The 16,120-nt window shown below is 47.9% G+C and overlaps 1 protein-coding gene across 3 annotated transcripts in view; it reads left to right on the plus strand.

The window, feature by feature from the left end:
• EXOSC7 (exosome component 7) overlaps positions 1-8,837 on the plus strand; it is a 36,735-nt gene extending 27,898 nt beyond the window's left edge. For all 3 annotated transcript variants that reach the window (XM_047845099.1, XM_047845096.1, XM_047845098.1), the window contains 3 exons: positions 3,815-3,938; positions 5,024-5,179; positions 8,596-8,837. In XM_047845099.1, the coding sequence (XP_047701055.1) occupies positions 3,815-3,938; positions 5,024-5,179; positions 8,596-8,700 (385 nt within the window). In that variant the 3' untranslated portion in view covers positions 8,701-8,837. The remainder of the gene's footprint in view (positions 1-3,814; positions 3,939-5,023; positions 5,180-8,595) is intronic.
• Positions 8,838-16,120: the final 7,283 nt, after the last annotated feature.

The following is a 16,120-nucleotide window of genomic DNA, read 5'->3' on the forward strand; positions in this document are numbered from 1 at the left end:
GAGGCGGGCCACGCACTTGTGGCCACCGTGGGGCCCGAGTACCAGTGCCATTTGTGTCAGCCTGTGCTCGGGCTCTATCGGAGAAGAAAGGAAGTGGCCATCTGTTGGACCTGGAGCTTTGGAAAGCACTCCCCATCTGCCAGCTGGTTTTCCACAGGCACCAGGGCAAAAAGAGAGAGTAGAACCAGACAAGGCTCGAGGCTGTCTGGCTGTGGGGGGAAGCGTTGGGCAAGCTGTGCCCCAGGATGGTAAGACCCAGCTGCTCAAGTTGGGGAGGACACCTGTCCTGGGTGTAGCCAGGAGTCTTGTCCCCAGAACAAGAATAGCCCTGCAGATAGCAAGGGATGTGGACCATGTGAGACATCAGGTCCCCTGATACATGGAAAGACCGTACGTCCAGTTCGTGTCCTTTAGAAGGACAGAGGCTCTTCTGTAGCCCTTCCGCTGAACTATGTTGTGGCCAAAGTGTCAGGAAGGAGAGTGTGTGTGTGTGTGTGTGTGTGTGTGTGTGTGTGTGTGTGTGTTTTAACATAACTGACCCAAATTCAAATGGATTACCTGACTTGCTCAAATAGGATGTTACTTAGTACTTCCACTCTGGGTACCCTTGACACGGAGACTTTGAGCCAGGGCAGACCCTAGCAGGACTCCTTGGCTCCTGTGGACATTCCCTGGCCACGGCTTATCTGCTGTGGATGTTGTCTTGTATAGGGACAGCCAACAGGGCTGGAATCATCGACAGCTTTTGTTAGAGGAGCAGGGAAAAGCACCAACGCTGTTTCTATCACGGTAGCTGAATGGACCGCCTCTTCCTCCCTGGCTCCCCCACCCCAGACAGAGATGAATGGACTCTGTGGGTTAAATGTATTTTCCAGCACCCAGCTTAAGAAACAACGTGTTCAGGCCCCCAGAAGCCCTCTCACCCTCCACCCCCGTGCAGTCACTACACCCACTGAGGAGAACCGTTGTCCTGTAACAATAGAATGGTTTTGTCCTTGATATAAATGAAATCATACCGTGTGGTGTTTTTGTGTGTCTGCTTCATTCACTGAGCATGATGTTTTGAGACACTCGTATTGTGGCCCGGAGTCATAGTTTGCTCTACGCGGCCTGCTGTTCCATTGTGTGACCGTGCCATAGTTGATGTATCCATTCTGCTGTTGATGAGCATCTGGGCAGTTTCCAGTTTTTTTGGCTATTCCAAACACGAACATTTTTGTATTTTTCTTGCACGTATTTACCCATTTCTGTTGGGTATGGGTGAAAGTTTTGGATCATAAGGCATGGCTGTGTTTGGTTTTAGTAGATACACTGCAAAACAGTTTTCTAAAGTGCTTTTACTGGATGATACTCCCACCAGTGTTGTATAAGCGTCCTGGGTTGCTTCATATCTTTGCCAACTTGTGGGCTTTTTTTTTTTTTTTTTGTCTTTTTAATATCCGTCATTCTAGTGAGTGTCTCTTGGTATCATATTGTTTTAATTTGCATTTCCTTGATGAATATTTAAGTTGAATATCTTCTTGTATGTTTATCAACTACTTTAGTGGCCTCTTTTATGAAGAGGCCATTCCAGGGTTTTTGCCTATTTTTCTGTTAGGTTGTCTTTTACGTTTGGTAGGAATTCTTTACATAATATGTCCGCTTATATGTACACATGCACGCACACACACGTTTGCAGATATTTTTCTCCATTCTGGATTCTCTTTTTAACTTCTAAATGCTGTCTTTTGACAAACAGAAGTTCATATATATATATATTTTTTAATTTTTTTAATATGAAATTTATTGTCAAATTGGTTTCCATCCAACACCCAGTGCTCATCCCAAAAGGTGCCCTCCTCAATACCCATCACCCACCCTCCCCTCCCTCCCACCCCCCATCAACCCTCAGTTTGTTTTCAGTTTTTAAGAGTCTCTTATGCTTTGGCTCGCTCCCTCTCTAACCTCTTTTTTTTTTTTTTTCTTCCCCTCCCCCATGGACTTCAGTTAAGTTTCTCAGGATCCACATAATAATTAATTCTGAAACATTGTACAGAGGGCCATTGAGAAAATGTCTCATTCTGCTTAGTGCTGATTATGCATGCTCTTCTGAAAGTAGAACATCAGCCTGATGTGGGAAGATCATTTCATTTCTAATATCCATTTAGTCAAGATAAAAAATTAGCAATAAATGCAGCTTGTGTACAGAGGCCCTGGCCAATGAAATCAAAGAGGTGGGGTTTATCCCTTTAGACAGCTCTGGAGACATTCCCCCCTTTGGGAATGTCTCTACTAGCTTAAGTAGCTCTTTCCAGAATAATGAAATGTTAGCTATTGATGCTCTCTTAGCCCCCAGGCTTTCTCATCAGCCTTAGTAGCACTTGCGAATACCTTTCAGAACATGGTCTTCACTTCCATGGGTCTAAATATGTTAATTTGGACAAATGTGTTTCTAAATATAGAGCAGATGGACACATTGACGGTAGTTATGGGCAGGGACTCCTCAGCACTTGCCTAAGTCCTTAGTGACCCAGGCTTTATCTTCGTCATCTGTTTACCTGCCAGCATGTTAAAAGTGGACAGGTTGGTCAGTTTCAGAGAAAATACAGACACATGTACATTATTCTTCTCTGGTTTTCTAGTTTCTCTGCCTTTATATAGGCAGATGCTGTTACGTTAGCAGTGGTGCAGAGCAAACACTGCTGTTGGGGCCCGAAGGCCTGCGTTTAGTCTTTGCTCCAACAATTGTTAGTGCCTGTGACCTTGAACAAGTAGTTAAATCTTAGGCAATAAATGAGTCCCTCCTTGTGGCAGTTAGTGTGTTAGACTCTGAGGATGGGGGGGGGGGGGAGGACAACATTGACCATGGTTTCATTTGTCTTTTTCTGTCTTTGAAGAACATAACTGAGTAACAGGCAATTAAAATGTCCAACTCTTATCTATTTCATTGCTTTTTTGTTTTCAATGAAATAATAAATGTGGAAGGATTCCAATAAACTCTAGAGGATTATCCAGATACATGGTATTATTTTATTGTAGTGTATTCCATTGGCACACATAATTTTACATATTCAGAATATCTTGGATACAAAGGCCTCCAATGTCAAAGAAGAGTTTCTGAGTAACAAATGAATTTTGCATGAAAGTAAGAAGGTAAAAACCAAGAAGAATCTCATATAACTGATCACATAATAACTCATCACATTCCCTAACAAGTCCCTCACACCCTGTGTAATTTAAGCATGAAGGGATTCACTCTTAGGTTAAGATTCTTTGCCTTGTTCACAAACAGCACAATATAGAAATCTGTGTGTTAGGTTTTATGATTTTTCAGAAGTTCACAGTTCTCAACACAATTGAATCTTTCGGGTTTTGTTTTTGTTTTTTTTTTTTTCTCCCTTTATGGTAAGCCCTTTTTGTGTCCTGTTTAAGAAATCTTTGTCTACGCCAAGATGATGAAGATTAGTTTTAGGTTTTTAGTCTTTCTTCTAAAAGCTTTATTGTTTTGTCTTTCTCCTTTATCTCTACAGTCCATTTGGTATGGATTTTTATATATGGTATGAGGCGGGGATCAAGATTCCTTTTTTTTCCCCCCATGTGCATATCTGATTGACCAAGTGTTATTTTTAAAAAGACCTCCTTCCTCCACTGCTCTCCAGTGTTGCCTGTGCACTCTTGGCAGGGATGGTAGGGACGAGGATGATAAAGTACAAGCAGAGTGTGACTTCATCTTGTGAGGCGTGGGAATTCTGACCCCTGTTGTCAATCTCAAGAAAAAGAAGTTCTCTTTCTTCCTCACAGTAAGTGGGGATTTTGATTGGGCTTCTGTTTCTAGGATCCCAAGAGTTCGGGTTCTAGAGGATGAAGAGGGGTCCAAGGATATTGAACTCTCGGATGACCCTTATGACTGCATCCGGCTAAGTGTGGAGAATGTCCCCTGCATTGTCACCCTGTGCAAGGTATGTGGTTGTATCTGACGGCTTTTGACTTCCTTGTGAGTCTCCTTCAATCCCAACCCATTAAGGTTACTTAGTAGATTGAGAAGTTACAGCTTCACAAATCCTATAGAAATAGCTTTAATCCAAATCCAGTAATTTGGTTATTTTAGAAGCCATTATATGAGCAGCTTTTCCTTTTATTTTATTTGTTTTAATTGGAAGACATGACGGAGTCGCAGGGGGACACGAGGGGGTTCATAGTAGTAGTAGCCAGAGTTTGTTAAGCTCCTCCATACCAGGCATCTCCCTGAAACCCCCTGTGTGCACATTTCCCTTAATTCCCTCAATTCTATGGGGTCTAGGCTGGAAGAATAATAGCAGGGAAGTTGAAGGGCGAACACTGCCCCCTCTGTGGGCTGTAGTGTCCATATCTGTGAAATGAGGGGTTGGAGCAGGATCTGGGCATCTGTTGTGTCAAGTGTGGCTTTTACGTTAGCACCGAGGCCCGTGGAGCCCAAGCTCTGGCTGATGCTGCTGTGTACCTGGCGCTGCCCAAGGCCGTGCAGACAGGCCTGCGTTGGCTTAGATCGTCCCTGATTCCGCACAGGATTCATGTAAAAACAGGACTGTATGGGTCAGGTTTAATTCCACTGAAGTCACTTCACGAGCCTGGGGCTTTGGTGAAATGTGGGGACTGGCCAAAGCCATCTGCACTTGACTCATTTTTGAGCATGTGACTTAGCTGGCACCCCCTTGATTCATCTTTGTCTTCAGTGAAACATCTGTGTGGCCTCACATGTCCGTTTCTCCCTGGGCCCCTCTGTTGGAGACGTTTGGTGGCCTCACTTGGATAGTCTCTGAATTATGGCTCTAACCCCACTCCCACCCCACATTTCCTTTTTATGCTTTTGTTGTTCTGCTGGCAGAGTGGCCCGTGGTAGAATTGCTGAACATTGTTTCAGGCATTTTCCATATGAGCAGAATCTAAAATAAGATCTGGAATGGGCAGTGCAGGTTCTTTGCTGGTGGAGATACTCCCTCCACGAGGCTGTCCAGGGTGGGCATCTGGGATGTGTGTTACCCGCGTGTGCACTCTGACCTTACAGATTGGCTACCGGCACGTAGTGGATGCTACTCTCCAGGAGGAGGCCTGCTCCTTGGCCAGCTTGCTGGTGTCCGTGACCAGCAAGGGAGTCGTGACATGCATGAGGAAAGTGGGGAAGGGCAGCCTGGACCCAGAGAGCATCTTTGAGATGATGGAGGTGAGGCTTGGCCCTGAAGCAGGTGCAGGCACTGTCTGGGAGTGTTTGCTGCCGCTTCTTACCCCCTTGGTCACACCAGGGGAATTCTGCCTTTGCGCCCTTGACCCCAGACTTAGAGCTGGGAGAACAGCTGGTGTGAGCTGGTTTCTACTGACGTGGCAAAGGGTGGTGGCCGTGGGGGGCTCCGGACGGGGAGGTAAGGAACCTGTCAGTGATCGTTCCTTGTCCTCTCCCTCTCTGATCTCACATTTCCATGGTTCTAGATGAAACGGATGAGTGTGTTGGACTGATAACATGGAATCGCTTGTAACTAAAACCCCAGGCTTCTGCGATCTGATGAGGGAACTGGGGTCCCGCCTGACTGCTTCCTGTCCTTTGAAGGGAATGAGAAAAGGTAGAGCCGGGGGGCTGAAGGATGCTGTCTTCCCATGTCTTCATGGCTCTGGAAGTGTTCAAAAGGAGACAGACAGGAAATCCTTCCAACTGCCTCGGGGTGGGTCACTCCCCATGGGTCTCAGGCTGTCAGGCAGCACCAACCATTGGGGTGATGCGTGTCTCCCTTACGGGCCTGAAAGGCCCCCGTGGCAGGGACCACCTGTGTCTCCCCAGACTCCCCTTCCCCCACGTCCGCCTTGACTTTCCAGAAATCTTTGAGGACTCTGACACTGACCGACTGACTGACTGACTTGCCGGGAACAGAGTTGGCCAGACCCAGGTTTTTTGCTCTGGGTACTGCGTCACAACTCAACGTCCAGAGGTCATGGCTGACTAGCAGGCAAGGTTGCCACGCCCACTCTTCCTTCACGCCTGGAAACACTGACTTTGCACTGAAGGCTCTAAGCATTTAAAGTCCATTTTCTCTTTTTGTTGTCTTATTGGAAAGCAAAAATGAGCGGTGTGCATGGTGTCGAGAACTCAGGTGTGAAGACAGACTACCCGGGCTGGGAGGCAGCTCATCTCAGGGAGAGCGTAACAGTGGTCGGGGTGCCTGCCACTGGGCATGTTGTGAGGCCCCATGACGGCCCTCAAGGGCGTGGGGGTGCGGCAGTGTCGCGGCGTGGGTCTGCCCGGAGCTCAGGTGTCTCTCGCCGTGCACGGCAGGGGGATTCTTCGTGGCCGGTTGGTTAATTGGTTAGTTTTTTTTAAAAACAAAAACCCTTCAAATACTTTATAAGTTCTGCCTTTCTAGACAAGTGGCTCTGAAACCTTGTCTTGGAAGGAGCTCTTCTCCCCCACCTCTTCCAGGAGAATTTTACGGGAATCCCAGTACGTAAAACAAGAAAAGCAGTGAGGAATCACGACAATTTATCGGGCACTCACTATGTGTCAGGTGCTCTGTGTTTAGTGCTTTAAACATATTATGTCATTTATCTATTTACTTATTTTTAATTTACTTTTGGGAAAGCGCAGGTGGGGGAGGAGCAGAGAGGGGGACAGAGGACCCGAAGCAGGCTCTGTGCTGACAGGCTGAGAGCAGCGAGCCCGATGCGGGGCTCCAGCTCACAAACCACGAGCTCATGACCTGAGCCAAAGTCAAGATGCCTCCTCCCAACTGAGCCACCCAGGCACCCAACCTATTGTCATTTAGTCCTTAGCCTTCCTGTGGGGCAACCATTGTTGTTATCCTTGGTTTTGCAGACGTGGACATTGAGACATGTAGCAGATAGGTAAGTTGCCTGTGGGTTTCCCAGCTCATCATGCCGGCAGTAGGATTCACACCCAGACTGTGCCCTTCTAGGGCTGCCCCGGCACCCCTGCAGCCACACTGAGCTATTTTTGACCCTACAAACCAGGTAGGCTGCGGCTGCCGTGGTTGGTAGGAGAGCCAGAGCTCTGTCTGGTGAGCCGAGCTACATCCTCCTCCGGGGCTCGGCAGATGAGGTCTGCAGACCCAGCTCAGGGGGAACCATAGCCCCGTGGTCCTGTCTGACTGCTCTGGCCTCACCCAGGGAAGCAGCAATCCAGAAATGCCTGTTGTGAAGCTTAAAACATCGGTGGGGGGTTGGCCTCTGCCGTTCACGTTCAGACCTCCCAAGTCCTAGTGTCCTGTCTGTCCCGTCCCCTCTTACCCCGTCCCTCACCTTCATTCATATGAGTAATCAGTACCCCTCTCTGATCGACTCTGACATGTTCTCCTTCTCTCATGTTATGGGAAAAAACCTTTCTGGTCACTTTGGTCCTTAGCCCTGACTTTGCATCTCATGCAAGTGAACACTTCCCATTTTTGGAATGAGATCTTTTCATATAAATTTCCGGCAATACTTGGAGTCTCATCCTGTGTTCCAGTTAGGGGCCAGGGGAGAAGTTCCTCGTAACTGGGAGGGCTGAGGCGAGGGTCTAGGCCTGGGTGTCCTTCTCCCTGACGTTGCCGAGAGTGGAACCGGCAGCACAACTGAATGAAACCTATGGGAATGTGGAAGACTTGACGACGTGGAGACCTGTGGTTGGTTCATCATAGTCTTGAAATACACATGAGCAGGGCGCCTGGGTGGCTCAGTCGGTTAAGGGTCTGACTTCAGCTCAGGTCATGATCTCCTGGTTCATGAGATCAAGCCCCGCGTCGGGCTCTGTGCTGTCAGTGCAGAGCCTACTTTAGATCCTCTGTCCCCCTCTCTCTGCGCCTCCCCTGCTCACTCTCTCTCTCTCTCTCTCTGTCTCCCCCTCAAAAATAAACATTAAAAAAAATTATTCATGAGCTCAGACACAGAAAACAGTTTCATAGAGAAAGATTTTTGTATGTTAGTTCTTTTTGAGGGGCCCCCTCGTGTCTCCTGTGTGGGGGCTAATTAGGAAGTCTGCGGGTTGTCTGACCTCTTGATGCGTCTTGCTCCTGACATCCTGTGCTTTTAGCGTCTCTGCATGGCAGCGATACCGGAGACCCTACCCAGGTATCAGCTGGGTCCCCTCTGAACAGTCCTGCTTAGAGATTTGGTGGCAGGTGAATGAGAAACTGCTTGTTCAAACCTGTCCCCAGAGCCATCTGTTCCTTCATTAGACACACTCTCGGTTCCCTGTGGCCTCCCTCTGCCTTCTCCCCACCGGGCAGCAGGACTCGGCAGTAACCAAAACCAGGTCTGCTTGACGGTTTTGCTGCTTGTTGTAATGGCAGCGGGAGTGCTAAGCGGGAGCTAATGGCTGAGGCAGCCTTGCCTGCTTCCTGCTGGCCGCCTGGGCCTGGGGGTAGGTGTTCTCCTTTGTTTTTGTTTTTAGTATGAGATTTTTCCAGAAGGTAACTGTTCTGTCGTTGTTGTTGTTGTTTGGGGGTTGTTTTTGTATTGACTTGTTTAATTAAATAAGAGTCCCTTAAGGCAGATGGAGCCGGTATAGTTTGGACGGCTGGCAGGCAGCGAGGGAAGCTCCCCTGGTCTGGGTGTGTGTGCCTCATTAGTGGGTGTGTGCTCTCTTCTGCCCTGCAGACTGGCAAGCGAGTGGGCAAGGTGCTGCACGCCTCCCTGCAGAGCATTCTACACAAGGAGGAAAGCCTGGGGCCCAAGAGACAGAAAGTCGGATTCCTGGGATGACTCACGTCAGCGCAAACACGGGCTGCGTGTTTCTTCCTTTTCCTTTTTTAAGCCACAGTTTGTATATATTTTTCTTACCTGCTGTAAACCTGAGCTGACATTCGTACGTGTAAAATTAAAGTCTGTTTTCTAGTCCGGTTTGGTATGGCTAGAGTTCTTCAGCTGTAAGCCAAGGTGCCGTTCGGTGACCGCCCGGAACGTCTGGCCCTCGTCTAGCCAATGGCAGCTGAGCCCAGGGTTGCGGTCCGAGGGGGAATTCTCTGGTCGTGCCTCTCCAGGGAGACTCCTTTATCTCCTGCTGCAGGAGTTCAAAACAACAACAACACAAGCACGAGAATAAGGGCCTGCCAGAAAAGTGGTTTAAAGGAAATGCTTATGATAATGTATTTTGTGAAAACTATTTCCCCTGTAGGGCTTTCAAAACAAGAAGAACACACACACGGTTCATTCTTGTGGATGTGGTGCTTCTGAGGGAGAGAAGGGAGGCATATGCCCCAGATACATACCCGTGGCTTCTGCCGGGCTGGTGAACCTTCCTCAGTCCCGGGGAAGCCCAGTTCTTGCTTCCTGCCCTCCCAAGAAATTCACGCCGAGCTCCCTAGGGTCAGGGTGCTTAGTGGCCACTTTGCCCCTCAGCCACAGCTTTCTTATCACTCGTTTTGAAATTGCTCTGCATTTTGTAACCACTCCCTGGTGTTTCATAAGATTTCCCTGCTTTATCAGCATGAAGAAGGCTGCTTCAGAGATGTTGTCATGTGATTACTCAGCCTGTCTTCACACTCTGGGGACAGAGGGAAGGCCATTCTTGATGGCCCCAGAAGGCTCCTCATAGCCTGTATTTGACTCACAGCGCAGTGTGTTAGAATAAGTCTGCTCACAGGTTGAGCAATCTCTGTTTTTTTCCAAACTGAAACTCCCCAGTCAGTCTTACAGAGCTCTGGGGAAGGAGTTGATTCACCAAGGGCGAGTATTTCAGCCATGGCATTTGCCCTCTGCATTTCGGCTAGACAAATAGGGTGAGGAGTTAGGAACTTAATGCCTCATGGAAGGAACATAATGTGAGCTGAAGCCGTTGCAGACTCGTCCCAGAGGCCCTGGCATGGCACCTTCCGGCACGGCCAGGTCCGTCCAGCAGAGAGAAATAGTGCCTAGACTTGGGGCTGCCGCCCTCTCGAGAACACAACCTGGGTTTTCATTTTTCATAAATGCTTTTTCAGCGATTGTTCCTCCAGGCACCGTGACAGTGCTCCCAACACATCAGCGTGCTCCTCCCGCCCCTGCTCCTGGCTGACTGCCCGTGATGGAACATTGACAGTGGTCAAGAGGCAGCCAGACTTTGGATCAAGTTTAGAAGCTTCAGTCTTGCTGATTAAAGACCTCAGACGGACGAGGCTTTGCCAGGCTGGGGGTATGACCGCTGCCCAACTGGGCTGACTGGCCGAGCGGTGAAAATGGAGGTGAGAAATATGTTAGCATCTGTCTCTGCCACCACCTTTCCTGAAGGCCACCCCTCCTGGTAAGAAGTGCATATCACAGGGGCGCCTGGGTGGCTCAGTCAGTTAAGCGTCCAACTCAGGATTTCAGCTCAGGTCGTGATCCCATAGTTCGTGGGTTCGAGCCCTGTGTCGGGCTCTGCATGCTGCCTGCACAGAGCCTGCTTGGGATTCTGTCTCCCTCTCTCTCTGCCCTCCCCCCAACTCACATACTCTCTGTCTCTCTCAAAATAAATAAGTTTAAAACAAAATTTTTAAAAAGTATACATCACACATGAAATGGAACACCCAATGAGCAAGGTCTGTCCAGGAGGTTCATATATTGGAAATATGTGATTATTGCAGCTTTCAGAATAAAGGAGGAGAAAACTGATGGCAGAGACTGGCAAAGACTTGGAAAAATACTGTCCTGGAGAGACTCAGTGTTTCCTCCAGCAGAAAGAGAGCTGTCCTTAGCAGCCATTAAATAATCATCAGGGAATGCAGTGTTCTAGAATATTCAAGTTGATCTTTTAAAAAAATTTTTTAACGTTTATACATTTTTGACAGAGTGCAAGTGGTGGAGGAGGGGGGTGGCGAGAGAGGAGGAGACACAGAATCTGAAGCAGGCTCCGGGCTCTAGGCTGTCAGCACAGAGCTCGAACTCACAAGCCGTGAGATCATGACCTGAGCCCCTAAGTTGGTCATCTTGTTTCTGTGATTTCTTGGTCTCCCAAATCATGTAAATTTAAGCCTACAAAATACATCCGTTTAGAATATTAGCCCGCTCGGCCTTGAAGTATGTGCACCCCAAAAGTGCTGGGGACTTAACCCTTCCTGAGGCAACCCACAACCATGTGGGGACAGGAACCATGGAGACATGCTGTTCCATCTGATCCTCGGGTGGACGCTTCTGAGAGTTAACTCGGTACTCTTGACAAAACACACCAGTGGGACCGTGCCTCCTGACCTCATGACCTCATGACTGTGGTCAGTCCTTTCCTTCCTTGTTTATTCTCCCCAGTCCCTCCCTGTTGGATCACTTCCCAAATAAACTACCAAACACGAGTCCTTGTCTCAGGCTCTGACTTGGGGAGTGACCCAGACAAAGCATTTGGTACTAGACGTGGCCTTAAAAAAGCAGACCCTCCAAATGGGTCTTGGAAACAAAACCAGTCATTGGCAGATAGCAGCAAAGGCCCTGTGGGTCAGTGATCAGTGTCATCATTACCAAAACTTGCCTGTGGTGGGTTGGGATGAGGTCCAGGAGAGGTCATGTGGGGTCATGTGAAAGCTCTACCACATGGAAGCATGGAGTCAGTGGTAATTATGAGGATTGTTTAGTTGACTGGCTTCTATGAACTCTGAAAAGCCTTTTAGAAAGGAATGAAAGGCTCGTCGGCCAACTCTCAACTTGTGGTGTGGCATAAAAACCAGGGGACCTTCATAGTACAGTTTAAGGAGACCGATCTGCAGCTACTACATAGAAGGTATTGACATTCAGACCCAGGATGTTCTTGTGCATGACTGGCAGAGCTGCGAAGGAGACAGGCTGCCTCCTTGGCCAAAGTCAGGGCTTTTGTCAGGAGAGAAAGGGACTGAGACCTGGGATAAAGACAGGATTTTCATCCCCAGTATTTCCCTGAATGCTTTGGGCAGACAGAAGAAGCCCCCGCCCCCTAGCTGAAGGAGAGCAGCCATTTCCTGGAAGAAACACGTGACCACCAAAATAATTGCAAGACCTGGCTTGGCATGTACCAGGGAGGTGGGAATAGGAGTGGGTCTTGAGGGTATTGGACCAGGGCTATGGCTGAAAAGAAGATTTCATGTCCTGGTAAGGAAGTCCGACTTGTTGCTAGTTCCCTGCTGGGGTAGCCCCCTGAAGTTTGGACCTGAAGTAAATGAGGAGGAGATGCCAGAACTGAACACACATAGAAAAGGCAACAACTCTTCTTGGATGCGTAAGAGCGGTGAGGTCACAGGGCAAACCACTGCTCCCCAAATTGGAGAGAGCAACAAAGAGCCACAACTTCCTGGAAACCAATAAGGGAACCGGCCCAGGGGAGGGAAACCTGCATTATAACTGGTAGATTGCTGGAGGCTCAGTGTGGACAGCTCTGAGAGTTAAAAACTCCAGAGGGATCCAGTCATCAAGCCTCCCTACCCCCTCCACTTTTGTGAATTTTATCTCCAGGAGCTCAACCTGCTTCTCACAGTGAATTTCAGAGAAAAATTCTCTCCTGCTTTTAGCAGGTGGGAAGGGAGAGAGGGAGGGGAGGGCCATTTGTAAATATACCAGAGCACTCCATTCTTTTTTAATGTTTATTTATTTTTGAGAGAGAGACAGAGTGTGAGCTGGGGAGGGGCAGAGAGAGAGGGAGACACAGAATCCGAAGCAGGATCCAGGCTGTCAGCACAGAGCCAGACACAGGGCTCAGACCCACAAACCACGAGATCATGACCTGAGCCGAAGTCGGACGCTCCACCAACTGAGCCACCCAGGCACTTCGGAGCATTCTGTGCTTAACAAGGCCTGCCCTCAGGAGAAACTATTTAACCAGAGCCTAACTGACGTGAAAGAAGGGAAATACCCCACTCAAGCCCCCTCTAGCCATCCTGTCTCACCTAGGGGTGTATGTGTGTGAGGGGGCTAGTCAGAGTCAGGTAGCTGAGAAGCAGTGTGAAGTTCACAGTCCAGGAGGAGAGGCACAGTAAGAGACCTGGTCACACCACAGATCACTTCCCCTCATCAGCCTATTTATGGCAGTTCCTTTTTACCCAGGACATTGTGTTTGTCCATGAAGTGAAAAGTATGAGGCATGCTAAAAAGCAAAAAACACACTTTGGACAAAAAGAGCAGGCACCAGAACCAGACTTGGCAGGGATATTGGAATTAACAGACTGGGGATTTAAAACAACCATGATTAATATGTAAGGGATCTAATGGATAAAGTAGACAGCATGCAAGAACAGATGGGAAATGTAAGCACAGAGCTGGAAATCCTAAGAAAGAACCAAAAAGAATTGCTAGGGATAAAAATGCTGTAACAGAAATGAAGAATGCCTTACAGGTTTATCTGCAGGCTGGACATGGTAGAGGAAAGAATCTGTGAGCCTGAGGATATATCAATAGAAACTTCCCAAAATGAAAAGCAAAGAGAACAAATACTTGAGGAACAGAATGGAATATCAAGGGATGTAGGACAATGATAAAAGGTGTAAGATAGGCATGATGGAAATACCAGAAAAAGAGGGAAAGGAACAGTAGAAATATTTGAGACAGTAATGACCGAAGATTTCTTCCAAATTAATGTCAGACACCAAACCACAAATCCTTCAGTCAACTGGGTATAAAGAACCTGTATAGACTACTTCATCAACAGCTGAATATACATTTTTCCCAAGCCCGCATGGAACATTCGCCAAGATAGACCACATTCTGGGCCATAACACACACCTTAACAAATGTAAAAGCATAGAAGTCACACAGCGTTCTGCTGTCAGACCACAACGGAATTAAACGAGAAATCAATTACAGAAAGATAACTGGGAAGTCCCCAAATACTCGGAGATTAAACAACACACTTCTAAGTAACACATGGGCCAAAGAAGAAATCTCAAGTGAAATTAAAACAATATTTTGAACCAAATGAAGATGTAAGCACAACTTATCAAAACTTGTGGGATGCAGCTAAAGCAGGGCTTAGAGGGAAAGTTATAGCAATTGAATGCATATCATTAGAAAAGAAGAAAGATCCAAAATCAGTCAGCTAAGCTTCCATCTCAGAAAAAGAAAAGCAGATTAAGCCCAAAGTTAGCAGAAGAAGAGAAATAACAAGAATGAGAGCAGAAATCCGTGGAATTGAAAACAGGAAATCAATAGAGAAAACCAATGAAACCAAAAGTTTGTTTGTTTGTTTGTTTGTTTTTAATTCCAGAGAAGGGAGAGATCAGAAGCGATCAGGCCATCATCAGCCATTTTCTTCCCTGGGGATATTTGCAGGTTCTGCCCATGCACTAAGGATCAGATTTGGTGTACACAGAAGGATCCTAATGGGAGGCGGGTGGGAGAAACCAGCAAAACCTGGCAAGATTATGCAGGGCTAGGGTGATGATTTGGAAACCTCATGATCCCTGATAACACAGCCGGGTTTACATTTGTTGAATTCTTAGGCTATCTGGGGAGGCAGGGACTTTTAGTAAGGTAGATTGAAATCTGTTGTATCCTATAGAGCTAATCAGGTTTTCTGTTTCTTCTTGTGTATGCTTTTATAGCCAAGATTATAACTGGGCTGAGCATGCCTAGTTGATCCTTCGCAAATTTACAAATCAGATGATTTACTGTCTTGCCCCTGGACTGGACAGAATAAAGGGAGGGACAGATGCCATTGAGCCCCGAGGACCATGTGCCTTCTCAGACCAGTCCTCCTCTTCCCACACCTTTGCAAGTCGCCAGCCTGCCTCACACCTGGGGTCTGCGTGTGTCCTTGCAAGGATCCCATGTGTAGGTGGGAGAGAGATTATTGTCCCATTTTATGGACGAGGAATCTGGGTCTTGAATAACTTGCCCCAAAGGATCCAAGTGCCAGATGTCTGAGCTGGGTTTGAAATCCAGGACGCCAGTGCTCTCTTCATTGGGGCATTGTTGACCTTAGAGACAAGACAACCAAGGAACGTGAGCCCCCTAAGAGCCAAGAACTTGGCTAGGTGGTGTATCGCCTCTCCCAGTGTTGTGTGCCCCAGGGCCTGGCAATACTGGTTGAATGCATGACAGCACCAGGCCAACCAGGTTTGAAAAGGAACAAATGACTGTCCTGACGAGAGGGTCCTGGAGGCCAAGGTTATAAGCCATTTGTCTTTGGTTTTGACGAAGGGCTGAGACTGCCTTTGCGATATTTTTGGAGGTGTGTACCCTTCATGCTCTTACCTTTGAAGAGAGTCTGGAAAGTTCTCTGCCTCCACAGGCGGGCTACATTTCTGTTGATACAGGGCCAGCGAAACTAAAAGGAAACAGCTGTGCAGGACGAGGGTAGGGGGTGGGGGATGGCTCCATGTTGGGCCAGAAGTTTTCGTGGTGTTTGGGCTGACATGGGTGGGGTGGCCAGGGTTCATTTTATATAACTCAGACTTCCAACAGCTTTGGAGATGGAAAAAAACCAAAAACCAAAAAACCTTACTTAAAAACAAAAATATGCCCTTTAGAGCTCTCCTGGTTTTTCTGCCTCTGGGCTTTGTTATCAAGATCATTCTTTGTTCAGGGAAATTGGCACGAAAAGATTAGACCCTGAAGGCCATGTGTTAGTGCATGGACATGCCCCAGGGGAGGGAGGCAGACACTCGTGAACATTAGCACGACTCTCCTGGCTGAAACCATCCCCGACTTGCTCTTCCGGCTGGCCGAGGCCTCACAGCCAGGGCCAGCAGAGGAGGTCTTTCATTCTGGGAGAATCGGATCCATCAATTCCACCAGGGCTGTCCGAGAGTCCATCACAGGTGACCACAATGGTGGGCCTCACTGGCCAGGGACAGTGGGCGGTGGACAAGGGGAGCCGGATATTTTAACGGCTGTGAGCTCGACATTGGCAACAAATGAGGCACGGTTGCTGCAGAGAGCCCATGAGTCCGTGTCTTTTTGAACCGTGACCATTCTGACCACAGGCAGGCCCCTCGAGAACATGTATTCTGGGAGCTGAACCATAATGAAAACAAGTAACAATAAGAATTCTGTCGAAAGGTGATTTTCCAGAAGGTTAAAAAAGGTCCAGGAACCATATTGTAGAGGAAGATGGGAGCAAAAGGAAAAAAAAAACACCGAGAAGGGTCACAATGGCCAGTTGTAGGTATTTGCTGGCCTCTCCCGGGATTGCTCCCCTGCCTCACTGCAGGGGAACTTCACAACAAGCCGAGACTCTGATGATGGACGAACTGCTTTGCAGAGTAGTGAGCTG

This window comes from Prionailurus viverrinus, chromosome A2 (assembly GCF_022837055.1).
Source record: "Prionailurus viverrinus isolate Anna chromosome A2, UM_Priviv_1.0, whole genome shotgun sequence".
In the NCBI taxonomy this organism is placed as follows: domain Eukaryota; kingdom Metazoa; phylum Chordata; class Mammalia; order Carnivora; family Felidae; genus Prionailurus; species Prionailurus viverrinus.